Source organism: Nyctereutes procyonoides, unplaced genomic scaffold (genome assembly GCF_905146905.1).
Source record: "Nyctereutes procyonoides isolate TBG_1078 unplaced genomic scaffold, NYPRO_anot_genome, whole genome shotgun sequence".
NCBI classification, from domain to species: domain Eukaryota; kingdom Metazoa; phylum Chordata; class Mammalia; order Carnivora; family Canidae; genus Nyctereutes; species Nyctereutes procyonoides.
In genome coordinates, this window is record NW_026575033.1 from 15,174,199 (window position 1) to 15,200,448 (window position 26,250).

General features: G+C 33.7%; 1 protein-coding gene across 2 annotated transcripts in view; it reads left to right on the plus strand.

Moving 5' to 3' along the window:
- The window catches only part of NBEA (neurobeachin), a 672,481-nt gene that overhangs the window by 559,245 nt on the left and 86,986 nt on the right, over positions 1-26,250 (plus strand). For both annotated transcript variants that reach the window (XM_055317362.1, XM_055317363.1), the window contains exons 44-45: positions 5,162-5,274; positions 21,819-21,959. In XM_055317362.1, coding sequence (XP_055173337.1) covers positions 5,162-5,274; positions 21,819-21,959 — 254 coding nt within the window. The remainder of the gene's footprint in view (positions 1-5,161; positions 5,275-21,818; positions 21,960-26,250) is intronic.

Genomic DNA, 26,250 nt, shown 5'->3' on the forward strand with positions numbered 1-26,250 from the left:
GCCAAGTAAATGGCCATCAGATTGAACTGATTTAATACTTTGGCTTTGCAAGTGTTTTGCTTGATTGTGTGATCTATTATGTGATTTTACTAGAATTGCTGGTTGAGAGATTCTTTAAATTTCCTGGATTAAAGAGAAGGGTTGCAGAGTGGGAATCTGGAAAGGTCAAACAGTCTTTCTTGGCTTCACATTTTTAAAAACACAGACTAATGTGACTTAGTAAATCTACATTTTCTGTAAAAAAACCATTTTGGTTACTGACTTAAACTCTTAGACTTACCTTTTTTCTCTAAAATATTATTTTAACATGGATTCAAAGTATATTTATGCCCCATTTCTTGTTCGCCATTTTTTTTGAGGTCTTTCTTACTTGGCCAATTTTACTTTTCTCCTTCCTAGATCCTTTTAAAAATGAGGTTCTGTATAAAGCGTATAGCAGCAGTGTCTTAGTATTAGTACATTATTAGATTTTTTTAGAGCCTCATGTGATATATGTGTGTGTGTATATATATATGTATATATATTTGCATATAAATCAACAATTTTATTGTATATAGATGAGTTTTGTAAAAATACATAGTAAAGGAAGTTATTGAAAATTCAGAAAACATACTGTTTTTAAAAGACACCTAAAAGCCCACACATGTCTTCATGGCCTTTGGTTTGTTCTACTTATAAATTTAATAAATACTCATTATAGAAAGTTGGAAATATGGGAAAGAGTAAATAAAAAATTAACTCACTCTTAAGCCTAGCGGTGAATACATCCCAGCTAACAATTTTGGTGTTTTTCTATTTTTTTCTTTTTCCATGTGTGCTGTCTCATTGGGAACCTGCTACACATACAGGTTCAGATTCTACTCTATTTATTTCATTAAATATTCTTGGAAGACCTTATTTTAAAAACTACATGAAAGTCTAGCTCAGGACTCTGCTATAATTTATGTAACTTTTTGAAACTTTTTTATTGCTTTCAAAGAACATCAAGTTTTGGAAGATTTATGTAGAAGTTTTTTTTTTTTTAACTTGTAGAAGAATTTTGATGATGCTTAGAATTCAACTAAAAATGTGGTTTCAACCTCTAATTCCTGGCTTTGACCCGATTTCTGTTCATTGTGTTCTGAAAGATACAACCTGTGCCTAATTTTATACCTTATTAGATACTACAATGAACAAGACGTTAAAACTTGGCATTCATGCATTTAAGAAAATAGCGGAGTGATTGCTAACATAGCTTTCTGTAAATGATTCCGTTAGGTCTGAGATTTTTTTTTAAAGGTTTTCAAGTTGTGTTTCATATGATCAGCTAATGAATTCAGCACAACTTCCCCAACCCCAACCTTTTTCTCCTGTTTAGCATTTTCCACTTTTTTACTCTGTGATGTACAAGCCCTCCCTGGTTAATTATGTATATATTTAGCTACTGCATGTGTTGGGCTTATTATTGTCATCTAATTAGATGTAACTTGAACTGCTTGCTTCTAGAAAAATCATTAAAAATTCTTTCCTAATGACCTAGAGATGACAAAATGTCTGTAAAGTGTGAAGAAGCAGACAAGCACAGGAACATCGCTCTTAAAGAGTGTTAATCCAGATGCTGCAATCATCTAATTAAACAATATTTTGCTGTCATTAACATTTTCACCAAGGAATTGCAGTTATAATTTCTTTGTCAGCTGTCTCTAGATCACTTTACCTTCAAAACTAAAGTGCCATATAAAAACATTAAATTGGATGGTTTAATTAAAAAGTTTTTTTTAAATGAAGAAATATATCCAGTGTTTCTGAGATCTCATTTACTGCTCTTCACTTTTATTATTTGAGTAGATTAGTGTCATAGGCTTACAATATTTAATATTCATCTTCTAAGATAAAACCTTATAAGCATAGTTAGTTAAAATATATATTTTTTAATATTTTATATATATATATATATATATATATATATATATATATATATATAATCACTTACCACTGCTGGAAAAAGAAAGAACCCTACCAATTACAGCACAGGGTTATTTGCTAAACTTCAGTTATCCTAAAAAAACACAAAACATAAAAAACAAAAAACAGAACAGAATACTTGATAAATAGGTACCTTCAAGTTACAGGTATTACTTTGGAAATACTTCACTTTTTTTTTTTTTTTTTGCTAATTTAGTAAACAGTCCTTTTTTTCATTTGTTTCACAAAGATGTTCAGTAAAATAATTAAGTAACAATACTAATTTATGAATGAAAAATCCCAAAGTACCATTTAACTGTTCTTTTTCCTCCATGTGATTTTTAAATACATTGTGCATTTTTAATTTAAATAAAAAATATATATTGACCTGCCATATTGTAATGCTTTTCTGTGAAAATCTCTATTAAGAGAGGTTTGACTTTAACTGTGTAAGTACATCTATTTGTACTTACATTTATTTGTATTTGTAAGTACATTTATTTGTAAGTACATTTATCTGTAATATTTATTAGAACTTAAGTGGTGCTATCAGCTTATGAGTAATTTTAAAATTGCCAAATTTTCCTTTGAATTTATTTTGAAAGAATCTTCCAAATATTATTGAAAGTGAATTACGAAAAATGTTGGACAGAGCAATTGCCATAAGCTGTGACTGTTGGTATCTATCAATTTTGTGTGTGTTTTAAAGATGATGGTTACTTTCTTTGTATTTTTCCAGAAATACCATTCTATGTATTAGGTAGATATTAGAAAGTCATTTCTATTAAAAAGCTGGTACCTTCAAATATGGTCTCTGTTTTTATGCTGTTTGTATTTACATGATACATTTAAGGACTGAATCAATAGAAATTGGCTTTTTAAATTTTTATTTTAACAGTTTTTTTCCCTTAGTATATCTGGGATAAAATTTCACCAGAAGATTTTAAAACAATTATGATATCTAATTTTCAGCTATTTTATTTATATAAATAATATAAATATGTTATATAATAACAGCAACATTAGTCTATAAAAATATACTTACTTACTGGAAGACCTATTTTTCTATGAAATCTACAGATTTTTAAGTAGAATGGTAACCTAGAAAAATGACAGGCCCTAATATGCCATGGGCCCACTTAGAATCCCAGAAATAGCTCCGCCAGCCAATCTGGAGTCTCTGTATCTATACATATATAGAAAAAATACTGATAGTCATCAAGTGTCCTAGGTTAACATATACATGAGCTATCAGTAATGCATTTTAAATTTTAGAATTTTACATTTTGTTCTTTACAGTGATATTGCTTTAGCAGAACATTCTCATGCACAAGACATTAATAAAGTTTCCGAATTTTTGTTTCTTCTTATCAGTGTTACTCTTCACTTATGAACATAAATCAGGGGCATTCATTGGCTGAGCTGTCTAGTTGCAGACATTCCCCTCTAGCCTAACAGGCATGTTCACAGTGTCATTCTCTTATATATATATATATATACTGCTATGCCTTTACATGGTCTTCATCTGCCAAAGAAACTGACCTGCAATTTTCCTTTTTCACTTGGCTGTTGATTCATCTTTTAAAATGTGATTGATCTTATCCCATTTTTATCACCTATGTATTCATTCCTTCAACAAACATTTATTGGCAGATCATGTTTGAAATTAAAAATGAAACAAAACCCTAGACTCTAAAGTCATGTGTTTACAGAGTAATGGAGAAGCAAACAGCGATGTGTATTAGTGGCAACATACATCTGCATGAGTGCTGTGCTGGGAGAACAAAGAGGGACCCTAACCTGCCTCTCACCTCATTCCAGGAAGTAACATTCTGCTTTCTAGCAGTTACCTACATCTATAGCATATTCCTACATCAATTTACACATTTAAAACAATAGGTCATTTTGTTGTAAAATGCAGATTTGTATAATTAACAGATAAAATAGTTACCCAGTAAAATATTTATGAAATAGATGTATTAATGTGATTTGGTGCTTATAATAGCAGGTTTAGTTCTCCCTTGGATTATGGTTGTTTTTTTTTTTCCTATTTCACAACCACATTTACCAATCGCTACAAAAAGTAGGTATCATTTAATGACAATTCTTAATGCCAAACAAGATAACATATGCATATCTACCTTACTGCTATGCTATATGTGATGCGTGCTCTAAAGCATTCTAGATGAAATCTATATCACTGAATATGGTGAAATTGTTCTTTGATATGAATTCAAATGGAAATTCAAGAAGTTACCTATGATCAGAGTATAACATAATTTTACAAAACAAAACTCTTGTCCAACAGAAGTTTTCTTTGGATGCTGTTTCTTTAATAGTGATTCTCTTAATTTCATCTGCTCCTGTGTTATTTCAGGACCAGTTTATGAGGGTGAGCCAGCGCTGTGCATTCCTTAAACTTTTACCTTCCCACTATGCTTGGAAAGCCTACCTGAACCTCTTAAGTTATTCTATCAAAAAATAAACAGCAAACCCAACGTAAGGTCCAGCAGCTCTCCAACATTATACAAAAGAATATGCATGGACCTAAAGGAGTGAAAGAAAACACATGAGACATCTGCCTCTGAAATTTCCCATACTGGCTTCAGAGTACTTCTGTTAACTTATGCATTCATAACTCTTGATATAAGTTCGATATAGTCATCTGTACATTGGGAATATATTTCTGGATACATAATAACTGTAGTAGAATACCATCACATAACCAGCAAGTAAAGGTCATCAGGATCCCTCATCCATGATCCCTTTCAGGGATCTTCACCCACAAAGCTCTGCTTTTCAGATGCCAGTAATATCTTCATCATAGCCATGGAGATTGCAGTAGGTCAAGATTGAAAGTGTGACGTATCACTTCCGCTCAGATTCTGTAGATTTGAACTGAGTACCATGCCCATGGCTGCTTGTGGAAGCTAAGAAATGTGGTCTAGCCCAAGAAGAGAAATGAATTATGATAAATGGCACACAGTCTCTACCACAAGCTTATATTATAGAAAGTAATTTTAGCTATTCATTTCTTAATTATTATTGAGTGAATCCACTTGAAATACATTTTATTAGGGTACTTTTGATTAAAAAGACATAGTTCAATAAACATGTTACTCTTTTGTGAAATCCAATAGTTTTCTTGTAAAAGAACAAGAATAATTTCATAAACAATTAGGCCATACAGATTTTCATTTCTCTTTTTCTTTACTAGGACGGACATATAATGACCTGAACCAATATCCCGTGTTTCCATGGGTATTAACAAACTATGAATCAGAAGAATTGGACTTGACTCTTCCAGGAAACTTCAGGGATCTATCAAAGGTAATTTTCAAGTCTATAGAAGTCAATTTTCTTCATAAAACTTTATTCTAAAAGTATTTCTACTACGTGTGTGTATGTGTGTGTGTGTGTGTGTGTGTGTATATATATATATACAAATAATGTTTGTAAGAAAGTAAACCTGGGTCTTCTTTTGTAGTCAACATTTAATTCTGAATTGTTAGCATAGGTATTAAGCTACCAGAAGATAAATTAGTACTAGCGTAGACAAGATGAAATACATATTTGAGAAAGAGCAGGTGTAAGGGGAGGTTGCTGAGATATCCTTGGTTTTAAAGGTCAAGATTAAAAAAAAAAACCTGCAATGAGAACAACATACGGTTGCAAATTATTTCTGTGATATATTTCTAAGGTGATAGGAAATGTAATCTTCACCATAATGCACATACACATGCACACACAACACACACACACACACACACACACACACTGTGTAAGGAAACATACTAGTGAAAAGAAAGTAGGGGACAATAATTTATCAAGAATCTCTTAAGATACAAGAGAGAAGTTTTGGCCCCCAAAAAATGGCAAGAAAAAATACATAATGGTGGAAAGAATAAAAAAGCAATTTTGTGGTTAGCTTATCTCATTTGTCCAGAGGAAACTGAAGTAGAATACTAAATTATTGGAAGCACAATGAAGGACTAGGAACAAAGCCCCCCAAAAGCTTCTCTATAGCCCAGGCTGATGTCAGGGCCAGACCGTAAAGTTTTATATATATACTTCAGCTGTTTTAAGCCTCACCTCATTCACTCTGAATTTCATTCTCTTTTCTATCATACTTAGTTGCTTGCTTTAGCATTCCACAACAGGCTATGTGGCGTATGTGTGTATGTCTGGTTTGAGTGCGGTGGGGGGCTGAGGGCCTCGTGAACCAAAGTAACATAAGCTCTGTGGGTCAGGGAAATATGCATTGCAGCTGATCTAAAGGTGACCTCACAGATGGTTTTTAACTCAGCACACCTTCTCTTGCCTCCTTTCTTACTTTTGAAAACTAGACCTACCTAAGTTGAAGTTTTGTATTCCACTGCTTACTAGCTGTGTGACCTGAAATCACTTTCCCTTTACCTGGGTTTCCACATTTGTAATACGAGAACAGCACTACTGTCTTAAGCCACATAGTTGCAAAGATCGAAAGACATATGCATTTAAAGAATGTGACATGGTTGGTACTTGGCACATGGAGGCACTTCATGAATATTAGCTATTACTATCCACATGGAATATTTCTTAGCCTGTTTCTGAAGCCTGCGTACTACTATTTGCATAGTCTTATCTGTCATTCACTTTCTAGTCTGCTATTTTATGTGACTTCCATATCAAATTTCCATTGCTAGCTCATTGCTAATTTTTGTTATGATATTATAGGTATGAAAGAGACGTAAGAGGTCAGTTAGCTGACGCCTCACTGAGAGTCTTACATCTGGGAGAAAACAAAAAGCTAGCAACTGAATTCCAGTATGGTTTCAAATATGGTAATTTTTCCAGTTCAAATGAACTGAACAAAAATCTTGCATCATTTACCATGGGCAAGTAATCATTCAGTCCCAGGTAGATGGAAGCATTGTAATTCATGGAGCCTGCCCTCTGGGAGCAAATCTAGTTATAAAGTATCTGAATCATAAAACCAATCTCTGCAAAATTAAATAATTAGGTACAATATTATATAGAGAGAACTACATGAGAGGCCGTAAGTAGTGGTTAGGAACGAACACTCCAAAGCTAGATGGCCTGGGTTCAAAACCTAATTGTGCCACTTACTGGTTTCAGGGTCTTAGATAAGCAACTTTCTCCTTGCCTCAGTTTCTTTACCTGTGACATAGGGACAATAGTAAAAGGTTTATTGTCAGGATTTGATGAGTTAATAAGTATAAAAAAATTGAAAGTGGGGAGGAGAACTTAGGATAGTACTTAGCATATCAATATTAGCTAATACTGTATGTGTAAAGATGATGTAGTAAATCATTGATAGAGGTCTTTTGAATATTGATGACAAATACATGCTGTTAACATTCATATTAGAATTTTAAGGTTTGAAGGTATGCATTTTGGCATGACTTGCCAAGGTTGCAGTGTAATCTTTGAATGTAAAAACAAAACCAAACTAACTCATCAGTGTGAGGATGAAAACTGTCAAACTAGTTCTTTAACATAGTCTTGTCTGCATATGTTTTATTTAGCATTATTCAAATGACTGTTATGTACTGGTCACTGTACATATATGATACAATTTATAGTAGATTCTCAAGTAGCGTGATGCACAGTATTAAAACTTCAAAAGCTGACTGCAACTATGGCCATTTTAGATTTTTTTTTTTTTAGATTATTTTAAGAACAGGGAAGGAAGGCCTTTTTCTTTGAAATCAACTGGAATTTTGTGGTTATAAGAAGACTCTCACTTAAGATTCCTTTACTTCCTCCATTTACTTATTCATTTTTTCAGTCAACAGATGTTTATCACACACTTCCTATATGGCACCTTACTAGATGAAAGGGTGTACAGGAGTTAATAAAATAAATTTAGTCATAGCCCTTCTTGGAAAAAGTCCAGTCCAGAGCTGAGATGAAGACTTAGGTAGTTGGGACGTCTGGGTGGCTCAGTGGTTGAGCGTCTACGTTTGGCTCAGGTTGTGATTCCAGGGTCCTTCAATCGAGTCCTGCATCGAGATCCCCGCAGGGAGCCTGCTGCTCCCTCCGTCTTTGTCTCTGCCTCTCTCTCTCTCTCTCTGTGTCTTTCATGAATAAATTTTTAAAAAACTTAAAAAAAAAAAAGACTCAGGTAGTTACCAGAAGTCTGAGACCAGTATTTCAGACAGTTGGTACAGTGGGCACTATATCAAATTGGAGAGTTCATGCTTAACTATGAGAAGGCATTGGACTCAAATGTTCTTGAAACACTTTCCCAGGCAAAGGAAATACAGCCTTCATTATGATTAATATGGATTAGAGAAGACATATGATAAAATATTTGCTAGTAATTGTAGATTTTTAGTTTATCCATACGGAAAAGATGACATAAATTAACTGAGGTAATCACTGTTTTTAAAGTAACCAGAATATGTAAACATTCTTTAGGATTTTTAATGCTGGTCCATGTGATCTGTGTTTCCCTTTATAACTCACATGTGCTCTCCAGATTTTATATAATGTTAAATAAGTGGAAGAGGTAAACAGACAAGGCAACGGTGAATACTAACTCCACTTTTGCAAGCATGGAGTCCTTCATGTTGTGAACAATTGAACGCATCCGTTCTTAAAAGATAGATAGCTTTTTTTTCCTTCAGTTCTGCTATGTTCCATGGTTTAGTAATTTGTTCTTTATATTCTGTCAGACTAACATGATAGGAAAATGTTAGCAAATTAAAGCCTCCTGATGTGTTAATAAATTACTCTTGCATTGTTCCCATGCTTCATTGAATTTCTTAATAGGAACTTCTTACAAATGGGCTAGAAACCCAAAACTATCCTGTTTAAAAATCATTAATAAACAAGATTTTAATGTATGAAAATATATCGTATTATACACTTAATGGGAAAATGACATTTGCAGTATAATATAACTGGAAGGACAAACTACTAATAATGAAATATTATTGTAATGAAATGACTGCTAAGAAGCACATGAAATTCTTGTAGGTATAATCAATACTACAAATGAAATTTTTAATTAGAGAGTTTGTTAATTTTTAAGAGCTCAAGGAAGAATTAGAATTCCTGAATGACATTATTAACCAGGAGCCATCCAAAAGCCCCCTAACAGCAAAAGTTGTTCCCAAAAAAAGATTGGACCCATGAAATTATTTCTAGTAGTGAATGATTCTAGAATTTGTTTCAGTAAACATTTGAAGCCCCAAATAGTTTTTATGTTCTTTGCTGCACAAAAAAATTAAGAAGCTGTGAAATATACAATCCTAAAAAAAAAATCAAAAAACTTTCTTCTTTCTACCTCCATATTACACTGGCTTCATGAAATTCTACATTGTCAGTTAAAGCTTTTGCACAGTATAGTAGTAAAAGGGGTGCGTCAGTTCCAGACCTCACATCATACAGCCCAAAGGAAGAAAGAACATATCACGAAAGTCGTGTTCATGGAAGACAGGAGAGACTTCTTTCCTAGCAATCCCAGAAAATGTCTCCTTATGCATCATTAGTACTGCTTCACAGGGGCAGAATATGTTCACTGGAAATGCGATAAGCCAGTCATTTCCCCTGGTTGGAGCCAAAGGTAGTCAGAATCACACAAGACTCCTGTCAAGGAATAATGGGGTGAAAGTTGACCAAAGAAAATTTGGATTTCTGGTCGCTAAAGAAAGGGGACTTAGTTGTGGTCAGCAAATAGCTCTCTGTTTTAAAGTGAAAAATACAGTGTATTTGAGAGTTTCTTCTTTTTGATTTCTAACAACCTAAAGAATAGCAAATAAACTACAGGTCTGTAGGCACATAACTACTACATAAAAGGAGCTTTGCAAGGTGCTCTTAGACTTTAAAGTATAGTCCTTAGACTTTAAAATATAGTCCTGACCCTCAAGGAATAGTTACTGGTTATGAGGGGGGAAAGCCAATAGCCGGTAGCTTTTTATTACATATATACATTTTTTTACATTGTTTAATGTATGAACATTAGGTGGAATCAGAGATAGATTTGCCATAAAGCTAATGAAACCTAAAGTTCAAAGCCTCTCATGTTTGAGGGGCTTCTTATACCTTGCCTCTCATTTGATGTTCATAGTCCCAGGTTTATTTTCTTAACCCCTCTCCAACAAATTCCTAAGCTCTCTGAACTTCTCTTACCTCTTCTTTAAAATGAACACAGTAGTATTTACATAATAGGGTTGCTGAAAGAATCAAATGCACTAATGTGGGAAAAGCACGTAGCATAATGCCTGACACACAAGTGGCATTCAGTGGCTGGTAGCTACAAAGCAGATTTCCATAACTTTCAGCTGAGGGTTCACTGTCTTTGGTATGATTGAAAAAATATATAGAGAAAGATTGCTTGATTTAATTTTGTTCTAATAAAATAAAAAGCAATACCCTTTTGTAAAATATAAAGTCACATTTCCATGCAATAAGCAGTTGCTTTTTCATCTCTTTAAATTGTCAAATTATCAGAATCATAAACATCAAGATACTGAAGTTAAATATTTATTGAAACTTGAGGTGCACATTTATTTAGACTGAAATATTTTACTCTATTTATAATATTCATATTCTTTCCTTAACCCAGTTAATTGAACAGAAGAGCACAGGAACAATGAAAAGTTCTTTATCAGTAAAATTAATCAGGCCCCTCATTTGATTAGACCTCATAGTTTCAAGTTTTACTTCTTACGTGTACAGGTTAGAGGTTATGTTTGTTGTTTGGCATGATGGACAGCAAATGAAACAGTCTGTCATTGACTTATCTTTTCAATACCCAACCAATGGTGAGTGTAGACAATTTTCCCCTCCATGTATCAAGATTTTCCTTATGGAGATCTGACCTCTTGGTGAAATATATCTTAACACATGATATACACCAGTGCTCCAGTTATTTACATATACTATTCATATGAACTTTGCTCTTAAATTACAGTGGTTACATGACTTTGACATGAAGCACAGCCTCTGCTCATTAAAGTGTAAATGAAATTTTCCTATTTCTCAGCCATGCCCTCTGATAAATGAAATAGTTTCATCACAAAACCAAGTGCTGCTAATATTGACATGAGCCTAAGACATCACACACACACACCCATTCACTGAGTGGAAAAAATATATTGTGTTAACACAGGAGTTGTTTGACTGACAGATGATGATAAGCAGAACCATTTTCCCAAATTATTATGCCACTTAAAAAAGGAAGTGATAATGCCTGGAGGCTTTGAAATGTGATAATGCAAATGGATGCACTGAAGTGTGAATACTCTTCAGCCATCCACCCTTGATACTACTGCAAAATGTCTATATACCACATAGAAAAGCCTTTACGTTGTTAAGGTGGGGAATGCTCAGTTTGGCAATGTGGTGCAAGTTTCTATTTTGTCTTTCCTTTTTCATCTTATGTTAACAATATCTAAAATGAAATTAATCCTATTTACATTAATATATATAATCTCCCTAGTGCTTAGGTTTTAACAACAAAACATGAATGGGCAAAACTCTTAAGTGTATTAGTAGCTATGATGATATAAAACTTGGTAGAAGATAAAAATGGGAATCTGTGCATTTATTCTATATCATCTGCCAAAATACCTACTGCCAAATTTGAAATATTCTAAATGTATGTTGAAAGTCACCTTAACACAGAACCCAACTTGAAAACTCTTTCTTTTAGCCTTGCTTATATTGCATTGTTGAAGGAAAGGTACTATTTTAAGACAGAGTATTGATTGGCAATACTTGGATACTGTCTTAAATTCACGGAAGAATCCAAGCTGAGGGTACAACTTGCAAGGGGGAAAATGCAAAAAAAAAGGTACCAAGTGCAGAATTGGGTTTTGATATTTAAGTTGATATTCACTTACTTGTTCTTTCCTTACAAAAACTTTTATCCCTCACCTATGCTGTGCCAGGTACAGGAGATAAAAAGACAGTAATAACTGGTCCATACTCTTAGTTTACTCAGTGGTATATTATGTTCTTTTCCTTCTAATTAAAAGGAAGAACCAATGAAGTGTAGACAAAGAGTTGATTCATAGGCACTTTGGTAACCAGAAATAGTCAGGTGGTGTTGTTTTGTTTTATCTCTGCTGTTTGTTGGAGATACATAATAGGGTGACAGGGAGCTTTGAGGATTTACTCAAAATATCCATACCGGCCCCATACTACACCTACTTTTGCTAAATGTATCCTTAGTCTCTTTCCTAGTTCCTTCCCATTTAGCCAGTTGTTCTACCCTTTCAGAGAGAGAGAGAGAGAGAAAGAAAGAAAATACTAGAGGCTGTCTTGCTTTGTAAACTTCAAGCTGTCAGGGGTGCCTGGCTGGCTCCATTGGTACAGCATGCAACTCTTGATCTCAGGGTTGTGAGTTTGAGCCCCATTTTGGGTGTAAAGATAAGAAAGAAATAATTTTAAAAAGAAAAGAAAACTAAGTTGTTAGAGAAGGAACTGGGAACAATCAGAGCACTTCTGTAATAATATGCTTTTAGAATCCTACCTATAGAGAAGGAAGGAGAGCGTGCATATGCACTTCTGTGTCACATCTGAAGCACAGCATTATCAAGGCACACCTAGGCCAGAGTCAGTCTCCTTTAACCTTTCCAGCCAAAACAAGATCCAATAGAAGTGATCTTGAAACTAATTTATAAGGTTGTCATTCTTCTGCTACTTAATACTTAGAAAGCTTTTAGAACTGACACATGAAGACTTAAAGCATTTAATTTTACCTCCATTGTGTTTATGTCAACATTGGTTACTCTTCACTAAAATATTTAAGACTGATTTTCTTAGGAATTATCTTGGGATAGTGATAACACCACCAGTCAACAGTTGACATGCACTTACTATATAGTTAGGCATTGTGCTAATAAGCATCTTCCATAGATTTTTTCACTTTATCCTCACAACTTTATGATGAATTGCACTGATTTTATAGGTTGCATATCCTTAAGTTTGTTACCTATTATTTCTCTCTAATAAGTAAGTAGGATATACTTTTTAAAAAGACCCAACAAACCATAGTGATTAATTAATCTTCTAAGTGCCCTCCACCTGTCCTAAACGCCCTGCCTTGTGGACAGGCATGTGATAGGGACAGAGGAGGCAAAGAAATGTATTGAGTAAGCCATTCTGTACCTTCAAAGACTTCAGTCCTGTGTGAAACTGACATACCTATAAATATGCTAATAAATTTTGCTAATCAAAATTCAAGTTTGGCTCAACTTTAGTTTCTTTCCTCATAAGAACTAACCATGTTTATTCACCCTACGAAAAATATAAAAAAGAACTACACTAAAGGATAGCCAGCAAAATATAAATCTTAACATTTACCTTTATTAATGCTTCATTACTTTGGGTTCCATTTTTTAGGCATGTATGTGGGGATTTTATGGTGATAGCAAGTTCACCTGATGATGCCATATAGTGCATAAAATTGCAGAGGGGAGGCTTCATCTGTTTAAGAGAACACCATTTTCACACATGTTAAAAGCACAAATTTTCATATTAAAAACATTCTTACCTACAAGAACAACCCAGAGCATAGGCACAATAGAAAGGACTTACAATGAATTTGAAAGATTTTGCTTCATTTTTACACCCTGCTTTTATTTTGACTTTTTGATTAAAAATTTTCAAACATAAATAGAAATACCAATAATAACTAATACCCATATACCTAGTACTTAGATGTTATAATTATTAATATTTTAGCTTTTATTGTTTTGTTGAGGTATTTTAAGGTAAATTAGAGATATATCATACTTTACCCATAAATACTTTAGTATGAAAAAGGCATTTTCCTAAATAACCAGAACACCATCATCACACCTAACAAGACTTACAGTTAACTCCTTAATATTATCTAACATTCTACTTATAATCAAATTCTCCCAGTCATATCCCATATGTCTTTAAAATTTGGTTTGATTAGCCAGGATTCAGTTAAGGACCTTACATTGCACTTGATTTTTATGCCTCTTTAGTGTCTTTTAGGCTAGCATGGCTTCTAATCAGCAACCCCCCACACAATTTTTTTCATAATATTGTCTCACTGAAGAGATATTCCAGTTACCCTATAGATATCTCAACTTCGTGATTCATCTTGTTTTCCTCATGTTGTCATTAACTTGTTTTAACTAGTGAAGTTTTGATATATGGTGATTCAAATATCAGTGACAATTAATAACAGGAATTTGTATTTGGAGATATATGGTCTATATCATTTGCTAACTAAAATATAAAGTTACCATAATTTGATTAAAATTTATACTAATTTAGGGGCACCTGGTTGGCTCATTTGATTAAGGGTTGGACTCTTGATTCCCCCTCAGGTCATGATCTCAGGGCCTTGAGATCAAACCCCACTGAGTGTGGATACCGACGGAGATTCTCCCCCTTTCCCTCTGCCCCTCGCCACTCACACATACTCTTTTTCTATAAAAAAAAAAAATTGAATTTATAAAAGTTTAAATGTTCATATTTGAAAGATTTTTCTGGGTCATATAATTGAAAAAACCTCCAACATTCTATATACAGGCTAAATCAAATTCTTAACCAAATAGTAAAAAGTTGTTAGGGAAGACTAAAAATCTCCATTATTCTCACTCCCCAGAGGCGACTATCATTGTAGTGTTATGTATATTCTGCAAAATTTTTTCTCTGAGTATTTAACAAAAGTATATTACTATGTACTATATAGGACTTTTAGAAAGACATTGATAATGCTATGATGCTGATAATCCTATGATGCAAATGGCTTTTTTTCAACCCTAGTACTCAGAATAATAATTTAATATTACCTGTAATCCATTTTCCACAAAACTATTGGAATTACCATCTTAAAGCCTAACTCAGATCTTGTTTATCTCTTGCTCAAAAGCATTCAGTGACTCTCCTCTTCCCTTACCACAAAATATGTTTCATTTTCCTGATCTGCAAAGTCATATGATATGCCTCTACCTATTTTGTCATGTTATCTCTTCTTCTCACCTACTATGCTTCAGTCACACTCTCTTTCTGTTCTTTGAGCATGTCAGTCAGACCTCCTTAGAGTGTTTGTACTAATTCTTCCTGTCTTGAATTCTCTCATTTCTAAATTGCATATGATTGACTCCTCTGGTCATTCACATCTCTGCTTAGAGATTCTTCTTGAGAGATGCCTCCCCTATCACCCAGACGCTACTATCCTGTTATTCTAATTGTCAGTAAAACACTTATCTTTGGTATTTTATCATTTACCTAATTGTTTATTTAGATTCCATCTGTCTCTGCCTCTAAAGACACACACACACACACACACACACACACACACACACAAATGCAAGCATCATGAGAACAGCAACCTCATTTATTTTATGGTAGAGTCTAGAGTAATTTCTGACACATAGTAGGCACTTAATAACTGACTGAATTTACCTCGGAATTTTTTTCAAATCATCCTTTTTGATTAGATGGATATTATGCAGCAGTGTGGGTATATCATCATTTATTTGACTAGTGCCTTATTGGATACTTAGACTACTTCTAGTTTGGGGGGGTTATTTTGTTTTGTGTTGCCACTTCACACAATGTTTGGAGAAATAGAAATATATCCTTATATCTGATTCTTTCCATATTATAAATTCCTCAAAGTGGAATGATTGGATCAAAAGGAAGTGCATATTTTAAAAAATATTGCCAGTTTGCCCCATGAGGAATTTATACCAATTTATATTCCTACCAACAGTATTATGACATATCATGTTTTGCTTTACCCTGGCCAACACTGAATATTGTGAAATTTAATTTTTTACAATCTAATGAATAAAAATATTTTTTATTTGACATTTTAAAACTGCCAGTGTACTTCTGACTTTTGACTATAAGGAACTATAAGGAAATCAACTTAAACTGGCTATATTTTAAAATATAAAGTTTTTATTGACCCATATAACTAAGGAATCAGGGATTGATTTTAGGAAAACTGGATTCAAGGGCTCACCAGTCATAGGATGCTAGATCTCTGGTATTTTTCCTCATGGTTTCATTTTCAGGCTTCTTCCCTATGTTATAGCAGTGATGTCTTTGTAATAACCCCACTAGAAGAAGAGAAACCTTCTTTCAAGGTTTTAGGGAAGTTTCATTGGAATAACTTAAATCATCTGCCCATTTTTGTACCAATCTTAGTACTCATATGGATAGAATATGATGATTGCCAGGTGTGGATCACATGCCCACCCAGGGGATCAAGTAATGGAGTCAGCCTGCCTGAACCAGGTATACCAAAAGTAGGGAAGGAGTGGTTTATAAAAGAAAAGGAGTAATGTATGCTGAGCAGAAAAAGAATAGATATCCATTATATTGTATGAACTGGTGCTGTTTTTCCTACATGTACTGGAAATTTGCATCTGTAAATTGCCTGTTCATCTCATTTGGTCACTTATTCAACTAGATTATTCATTAGTTTCTTAATGACCTGAAAAGCTCACTTTTTAAGGAAGCTAGCCCTTTATCATATGTGCTATAAATATTTCTCACTTTATTTGTCTTTCGATTTTGCCTGAAATTTTTGTGTTTAAGTTTCCATACAGAAATTTGAATGTTATATGATCAGTAACACCTGGGTGGCTCAGTAGGTTAAGTGTCCAGCTCTTGATTTTTGCTCAGATCATGATCTCAGGCTTGTGAGATCAGGCCCCATGGCAGGCTCAGCACTCGATGGGGTGCCCGCTTGAGAGTCCCTCTCTCTTCCTTCTGCCCACTCAATAAATAAATAAATAAATAAATAAATAAATAAATAAATAGGGGTACCTGGGTGGCTCAGTGGCTGAGCATCTGCCTTTGGCTCAGGTTGTGATCCTGGGGTCCTGGGATCGAGTCCCACATCAGGCTCCCCGCAGGGAGCCTGTTTCTCCCTCAGCCTATGTCTGCCTCTGTCTCTAATTAATTAATTAATTAAAATCTTTCTTTGAATGAAAGTTATACGTCAGCCTTCATTCATTCACATTTATTATGTACCTACAAAGAGCCAAGTAGTGTATCAAGAGCTGCGAACATAGAAGTGAGTAAAAGCCATTTCCTTAAAGGACTAGACTTTTGGGTAAAAAGAGTTACAGTACTTGCCGATTACCAGAGAGTGTCATGTACGCCTTCACAGATGAAATTTTAAGCTACTTCTGGAAGAATGCATTGAAATTCCCTGGCCAGATAAGAAGAGAGGCAGGGAATTGCCTTGAGCACAGAAGCACTTGTACGTATGATTTCTATATTGTCATCGCCGAGAATTTTGAGGATGATGATATGTAGCTCATAACTGAAAAAAAATAAAAAGACAAGAATTCTTGAAGCCTCTTCTCAGGATTCCCAAGCCCTTGGTTATTCTAATGAAAAATAACAAGATAACTTCAATATATTAGAAGCTCATATGTGTTGAGAGCATTGAGATAATGAAAGCAAGCCAAATAGATTAACTGTATCCCGCATCCATCTCAGTCTACCACAGAGCTTTAGCTGGTTCTGTAAAATATATAGTGTTCAAATAGCAATAGAATCTTGATTGGACTTTTCTTCATTATGAAGAAAAAGTGAGGGAGTTAGACTTGTAGGCCTGTAGGGGGCATTCCATTTTGAAGATCTATGATGGTTTAGGAATTAAGTAGGCAGTTATAGAAGAAAAACGTGATGACAAGATCAGAATTTCACATTTAGCCATGAAGTGGTAACACAATGCTGTGGAAAGAGTAGAGACCCAACCTCTTTCCTCATCATGAATTTCAGGATGAATGCCTTGCCCACCTCAGAGACTTATAAAAATCAATCTAGAAAATGGATGTGAAAACAATGTTTTATATAAATATATAGCACCATTAGCATTTGCAGAAGAGAACACTAGCAATAGTGAGCTCACAAACATTTTACATACAAAAATAGAATCCTAAAGCCATGAAAATGATGAGCATTTTCAAGTTTTTTTGAAATACCAGAATTCAGTATCATTATTACTTTCATTGAATCTCTGTTGCCTCTCGAAAACCTTTTTTATTCTTAAAAATGTTAATGTTTTAATGACATTAACTGCCTCAAGTCAATCCACATTTATTTTTTATTTATTTATTCAAACTAATCCATATATATGCCCAGACTTTCACGTTCTCTAAAGTATTTTCTAATGCCTCATAAGGGACCATTTACCCAATTAGTATTTTTTTATTTAAATTATCTTTGTTCTTCATTTTCACCTCTTTTATTTAATTTATACACCTATTCCATAAAATGCTCTTGATAAAATTTGTAGGGTTTCATACAACAGAAAGGTATTAGGAGATCATAGATCAAGGCTGAGAGAAAAGGAAAGGAAAGAAAATAAGAAAATGTAACCAAAGAAAAAGCTCACACTCAGAAATACATACCATATGGATTCTAACCAGAACTTTTGAAGAAGTACTCGTTCTGTTGCCTATTAATAGTTATGAAAACAAAAAGAAGGATGAAGTTCTAGTAAAAAATAAATAAATAAAAGGTAAACATTGGAGTGAACAAGATTAACCAATTCTATTTATAATAATATTTCTGAGAGCCTTTAATGATGTAAATTTCCATGAGTATCTATCAGGATACTTCATATAATAAAGTCACAGGTGTTTTGTGTGTGTGTGTGTGTGTGTGTGTGTGTGTGTGTGTGTGTGTGTTTAAAGGAAAACAAAGCTTTTTGTGATATTTAAGATGGAGACAAATTTCCCTCTCTAATATTCAAACAGGGGAAATTGAGTGATAGAGAAAATCCTCAACACCGTTTCTTCAGTAAATTCAGTGATTTTATGTAGATGTGATAATGTTACATATATGATTTTCCACCAATTTTAAATTAAAAATAGTTCTTTTTTGCAAGCTAAGTAAGCTTTATAGAAGTTTTAGAGACTAAATTATAATAATAAAGTGCTAGCAAGGTGAAATTTTTAATTTTTGCATTGTTATCTGCATCATTTCCACTTGCCTGTTAGTGTCAAGTTGTGGCATGCAAACAGACAAGAACAAAATCATAATATATCTGATAGCAAGTTCTAAACTTCAGTTAAGCTTTTTCATGTGGGAGGGCACCAGGGTGGCTCAGTGGTTGAGCATCTGTCTTTGGCTTAGGTCATGATTCTGGGGTCCTGGGATCAAGTCCTGCATCAGGCTCCTTGCAGGAAGCCTGCTTCTCCCTCTGCCTACATCTCTGCCTCTCTCTGTGTGTCTCTCATGAATAAGTAGATAAATAAAATCTTTAAAATAATTAAAAAATAAAAATAAATTGTTTCATATGGAAACCTTTAAAAGCATAGAAATGGATGTTCCTAAAAGCCTATTACTGTTTGAGAGAAAAGGAAGCTGGTAATAATTATTATGATAATTATGGTAAATATTGAAAAAGATTACAAAATAAACTTACACATTTCATTAAGTGGAGTTTTACTTTTTCACCAGAATTCCTACCATATTCATTTGCTAAATCCAAATGGCTTTGACATTGCATTATTTGCTCAAAATTTAAAAGGATAACAAATATAGCCATATCAGTTAATACATTAGGTAAGTAGATTATAGGCAGGTAGATGATAGATGGACAAACAGATAGATAATATATGTTTAGATCCATAAGAAAATACGTCATCTGTAATGAAATTTTTGTTTTCAAGACATTTTCAAGCATTTTTTCTTCAGATGACTTACTGCTTCTTGATTACTAGAGCAAAATAAAAGAAAAATAAGTAGTACAAACTAGATCATATACATTTTATTGTAAAAAATTCATTTCTAAATGCATGAGATAAAAATTCAAAATTGGAAATGCATTTTAAGAAGTTACTAATGAAACCATATACACACTTTAATACTGTGCAACTGTTTCCTACAAAGTATTATTCTATCAAACATTCCAATAAAATGACTTTAATGAAACATGATTAAAATTAAATGGTAGATATTTATTTTATCCCTTTTCCAGTGGTTGGGGAGAAGGCTGGAAAAGATTAGAGGAAGGGCCTTATTCCTTTCTCAAGAATGTTTTGTGAGGTCTTGTAGAACAAACAAAATCTCAGATAAGGTCAATCCTTACAGATTGTGCAGACTCTTATGCATGTGAAAGAGCATTAGCATATTCAAGAGAGAACAAAGTATTAAGCATTTTAAATGCTTTCAAAATAGTCTTTTAATATTGACATAGAAAAACAGATGTCTGTACATATAGAAAAGTATAGAATGTGTTGTCCATCTTTTTTTTTTTATGTTGGCCATCTTAAATGAAAAAATATTTCAGTTCAGTAACAGCTCACATTCATTCCACTATAGTAAGTATCCTTTTACCAAAAAATTAATTGTATATTTATTTTTAATATTATCAATATTTTATGTGACATCTAATGAAATTACATTGCCTTTTTATATCTATGTAAAAAAGATTGAAAGGTGAACAGTGAAACTTAACAGAGTAAAATGTAAGCCTTAGAACATTTAAAAAATATATTTAAACCAAAGTTCTTAAAAATTTTTTTAAAAATTAAACCAATTTTTTTAAATTTTAAAAAATAATTAAATTGTTTAGTCTTTGTTAAGTCATAATTAAAGAATAATGAAATGAAAAATGCTTACAAACAATTTCAGTATTAAGGATAAGAGCCTTTGCAAATAAGAGTTTATTATGGAAATTCTAATTCTAACTGCTGACATCATTGTGTTCTTTGAATTAGTCCCATGAGGCCAAAAGAAAAAAGCTTACAAGCAATTTATAAATGAATCTTTCCCTCTTGTGTAACATTATTTGTCCACTTGAAACACTGATTTTCTACTACTTCTTTTGTTAAAATTAAGCCCTGGGGGGAACTTCATAGTTAACTAGTTAATATTAAATTTTGAATAAAGGAGTTCTGTATTATACTTAGTATTCATCTTTCGTTTTCTCTATAAATATTTGTATATATAATATGCATTCTAAAACAAAATAATGTAGCTATTGGGTATCTTGAAAATGGACTCCATGTCCTATAAATCAAAATCAGACAGAAACTGAAGCTGAAAAGAGTTTATTTGAAATCATGAGGTCTATGCTAGAATTTCTTAATGATTAGGTGTGCTAAAAAAATAATGATTAGGTGTGCTAAGAAGTTTGAGGCAATGATCCAATTAATACATGCTTTGTTGAAAAAGAAATATGTATATATTGTATACATACATATATACACCATGTATGTGTGCTCCACCATAGGGATTAACATCATCATTGGGAGTGTGGTGGTACCGATAGGAAAGGTCTTAGTGGCCTTACAAAATGCTTTCTAGGGAATCTGAATTGTCTGGATTATTTTCACCAGCCTTAGGTTTGAAGTTTCACTTAATAAAAAAGCTGTATGCTCTGTTTGTATAATAACAGAATGGAACCAGCATTCCAACAAGGTTTCCATATTTCCATACGGATGATTCTTAATCTTTCACACAGGGGGTGACCCTCTAGTAAAAGGTTTTTTCTAATATGGCCGTCACATGGTCAACTACTTCACTTTCTCATTGAATTTCCTGTGATCAAGCCAAACGTTCATTATAGCTATACTTAAGTAGGCAGGAAAACGACATTAAAAGTCTTGGTTTTGCCTTGACAGTTTAAACTGGATCATTTCTAGTAATCCAGTTTACTGAAACTTTTAGTAAAATCCAGAAACTTCACATATATATAAATCATCTTCCTGAGAGATTTTTAGCAGGTGTAAATGATCTGTAATTAATATTAAAATCAAATTTGATACAATATAATACAAAATAATTTATGCTCTATGGTTAAAATGCATTAATGGTAAATACTTCCAGGATAAAGAATTATAATATAGAATGTTTAGTATAACTGTATTAAGTGAAAAGCTTCTTTTCTGTTTTTATAGCCAATAGGCGCTTTGAACCCAAAGAGAGCTGTGTTTTACGCAGAGCGTTATGAGACATGGGAAGATGATCAAAGCCCCCCCTACCATTATAACACGCATTACTCAACAGCAACATCTACCTTATCCTGGCTTGTTCGAATTGTAAGTATCTTCATTACATTACTATACTTGTTATTTGTTTTCAACATAGATTAGAGGCCAGTGAAGTATAAACAAGAGATTACAAACTAGCAAAAACCTGAACTTTTTTTTTTAATGATTTTTCTCATTTACGAAATTGCGTTGGGAAGATAGATTATTGTGAGCTTCTTAAACCTAAACCAGTTATAAAAGGAACCAGACTCCTGGAGTGCATTCTTAAAGTACACTGTTTCTTTTGTTCACGGATGGCCACAAGCTGGCACTCTCCTCTGGCCCTCTCAAGCTTGCATCTTGGGCAATATACTCTAAGAACAGTTTCTAAACATTTATGAACACATATGCATGCATGCACATGTGTGCATGCACGTGCGCACACACACAAACATGCATGCACACATATACGCACAAACATGCTTGCACACACAAACACACACACACACACACATTCCTTGCCGCCCCAACCAGCCCTGCAGTTACTTTCCAGTTCTCTCCCTTCATAGTCACATGTAAGCACAGCCTCCATGAAACTGCAATGTGCTGTGCTAGTCTCTGCTATCTCACCTCCCATTTGATCTTTAGCCTGGCTGATTTAGGTTCCATACCCATCCCTTTATTGAGTTTTTTTTTTTTCAGAGTCACAAATTTCCCATTTCTTACCATAATGTATCTGAAGCACTTGGCACCATTGCTCACTTTCTCCTTCTTGAAATGCTCCCTTCTCATGGCTCCTCAGACAATATCCTCCCTTGGCTTACCTCTGTCATCCTAATTGCCCTGGCCGGTTTCATGCTCAGATTTTTTTTTCTCGATGTTTGTGTTCCCCAGGTTTTTCTGTATACTTTATCTGAGCACTGCCATTCAATTATAAGCTAATGACTTCCAGCTTCTGTCTTCATTTTTCTTGGTCTCCCAACCTTTATCTCTGAGTGCCTACTAGATATTTCTACCTGAACAGCTCATGATATCACGTACACCATTTCCAAAAATGAATTCCTCATCTCCCTTACAAGCCTATTGTGGTTCTTCCTGTGTTTCCTATCTAAGTAAATGGTATGATCACTCACCCAGTTACCTGATAGAGATATGTTCTCTATTTTCCTAGCCCATTACATCCAATCAGACCTCACATCAGCTGGGTTCTACCAACTGAGTATCTCTGCAGTCTATCTCCTTGCTCTATTAACTCTGGCATTTCCTTAGTTTAGGTTCCCATTATTTCTCTTCTAGATTATTGCAGAAGCCTTTGACAAATCATCTTGCCTTTAGTCCTGCCTTCTTCAATTGAGTCTAGTTAAGAGCAGGTACTAGACTCAGATGGTCTCTCTCTCTTTTTTTTTTTTTTTTTTTTTTTTTTTTACTATAAGCAACTGAGGAGGATTATAGAATTCTAAACCAAATCTATAAATCAATATAATCAACAATGTCTTCTCCCCTTACCAAAATCTACCTCAGGCCACTCTGTTTCATGAGGCTGATTTGCCTCAGAAACACATTGGTAGAGTTCATAAAAATGTGTGTACATGGGACCGCATCTTATATTTTCAGATATTTTTCTCTCTGCTTTAGTTTACAAGTCTTTCTCAAATATTCTCTCTGTTATGTTGAGAAGAGAAAAATTGAACTTACCAGAAATACAGTGAGTATATTTTAAGTAACTTGTAAATCACATAGGTAATATGCTACAATTGCTCTTATTACAAAAAAGATTTGTCAAAATTATGATTCAGTTTAACCAAACAAATTTTATATTTTTATAATCTTAAAGGAGTTTAAGTAATTCTAAAAAGTTTAGATCTAACTAGCCTATGAGAAAATAAACCCAAATCTTATTTTAAAAATAAACTCTGGAATTATAAACTAAAGGAAAATACATAAAACTTTCTCTTTTAGACCAAAGTTATTAGTCTAATTTGTCCAAAGATTCACCTTAATTACATGAACTTGAATTCTTTTTTAAAATTGTTCCTGAAATAAATAAATAAATAAATAAATAAATAAATACATTTGTTCCTGAGCCAATAGTTTCTTAAGAAATATTTTTTGAACTCTAGCACTTTTAAAGAATAATTTCTATCTATTTTCTGTTCCTTTTTGAAGAATATGATTTAAATAGGTGCCCAGTTACCCCTATAAACCAGTCAGAACAGAGCACTTTAGTTTATAGGTAGTAATAATTTTTTAATACTCTCCAGATATAGGAAAATACTTCACACTCATGCAAGAGTTAAGGGCTTTTCTGAATTACAGACACACAGATATGTTGAGACTTATAGCTTCTATCCTGAATTTCAGCCATAGGTCAAAACAAAACACAGAAACACAAAAAATTACCAGTTAAGATCTCAAGGAGCTGGTGTCCTTTACAATAGACACAAAAGATGTTCATATTTGATTTGAGCTCACAAATAGGCAGACTAAAAAACGAAAAGACTAATAAATTCTCTGATCACCAAATGGTGAGACCATAAAACCAAGTTCTCAGTCATTACCACCACCAATGAGAAATGACTGATGAGCAGTGCATGTTATAAATGTTATAACAAAAAAAATCAGCAAAGAGAGTTAAAAATAAATACAGAAAAAAATGCATTCGAAAAGTTCAAGTTATGTTTGCTGCTCAGAATCCACTCTACAAGACAACAAAAGACATACCCAAGCTTAAGCAGCCCATGAGATATACTTCCTAAGCAGCACGGTCTATTTGGCTTCATACAGATCACTCTCAAAGGGACTTCCAAAACTGTTAGAGAAGGAAGTTTTTAGAAAGCATTGGAGCCAGAGATATTCATCCCGGGAGGCCTTTTCACATCACCTTGGGTTCCATCAAGGACAATCATTGCTGTAGTTAAGCCACTGCCATGGGGAGGGTAAGGCACTCTCTTAGGTATTTTTGGGATTAAAAAAAATTTTTAAGGTCAGAAATCATTTTAGAAAGAACATTATCATAAAACTGGTTTGAGAGTTGAGAGTATCTAGGAAATAGTATTCTAAATTATAATATATATATATACCAATTGGCATAATATATATATATATACCAATATATTGGTATTCAGTAGTTTATGTGTAATCAGATTAGTCTGAAGTCAGATTTATGAGTTGTTTATGTGAGTCCATAAAAATACTTGCTATTGGGGCACCTGGGTGGCTTATTTGGTTAAGCGTCTGACTCTTGGTTTTGGTTCGGGTCATTATCTCAGGGTCCTGGAATTGAGCCTTCAGGCTCCACACTCAGCAGGGAGTCTGCTTGAGAATGATAGATAGATAGATAGATAGATAGATAGATAGATAGATAGATAATTATATATATAATCAATAAATAGAAATAAATTGGGGCACCTGACTGGCTCAGTTAGTTAAGCCTCTGCCTTTGGCTCTGGTCACGATCCCAGGGTCCTGAGATCCAGCCCCATGTTGGGTTCCCTACTTGACAGGGAGCCTGTTTCTCCCTCTCCCTCTGCTGCTCCCCCTATTCATGCTCCCTCTCTCTCTGTCTCTTCCAATTTCTGTCTCTCTCTCATCTCTCTTAAATAAAAATTTTTTAAAAAAATTAAATATGTAAAAAAAAAATACTTGCTATCAACAGCTTGATTTAACTTAAAAATCTTGTAGTTTTTAAAAAAGATTTTATTTATTCATGAGAGGCATGAAGAGAGAAGAAGAGACACATGCAGAGGGAAAAGCAGGCTCCTCACAGGAAGCCCAATGTGGAACTCTATCCCGGGTCTCCAGGATCATGCCCTGAGCCAAAGGCAGATGCTTAACTACTGAGCCACCCAGGCATCCCCTAACTTAACAATCTTATATCCTTGATAAAGCTAAATACTTTCTCAAATCATAATTCATATTTAGTTGATTTACTATTCCAGTGAAATGGAGTGCACATTTGAATCTGCACAAGAGTATGGCAGAAATTATATACATGTTTATTCTATAAATCCCCTTTCAGTATTATCTGTCACAGGGCTGCACAACAGAAATATAATGCAAGCCACTTATATAATTTAAAATATGTAGTAGCCACATTCAAGAATAAAAAGAAATAGGTGAAATTAATTTTAATAAACATATTTGTTAACCCACTATATTCAAAATGTTATAATCTCAGCATGTAACAAACATAAAAACTTCCAAGGGTATATATCACTCTTTTCTGGTTCTAAGTCTTTGAAATCCAGAATGTGTTTTTATATTTATAGCACATTCAGTGTGAAGGAGCCCTATTTCAGGTACTTAATAGTCACATGTGGCAAGTGGCTACTGTACTGGACAGAACAGATATATAGGATTG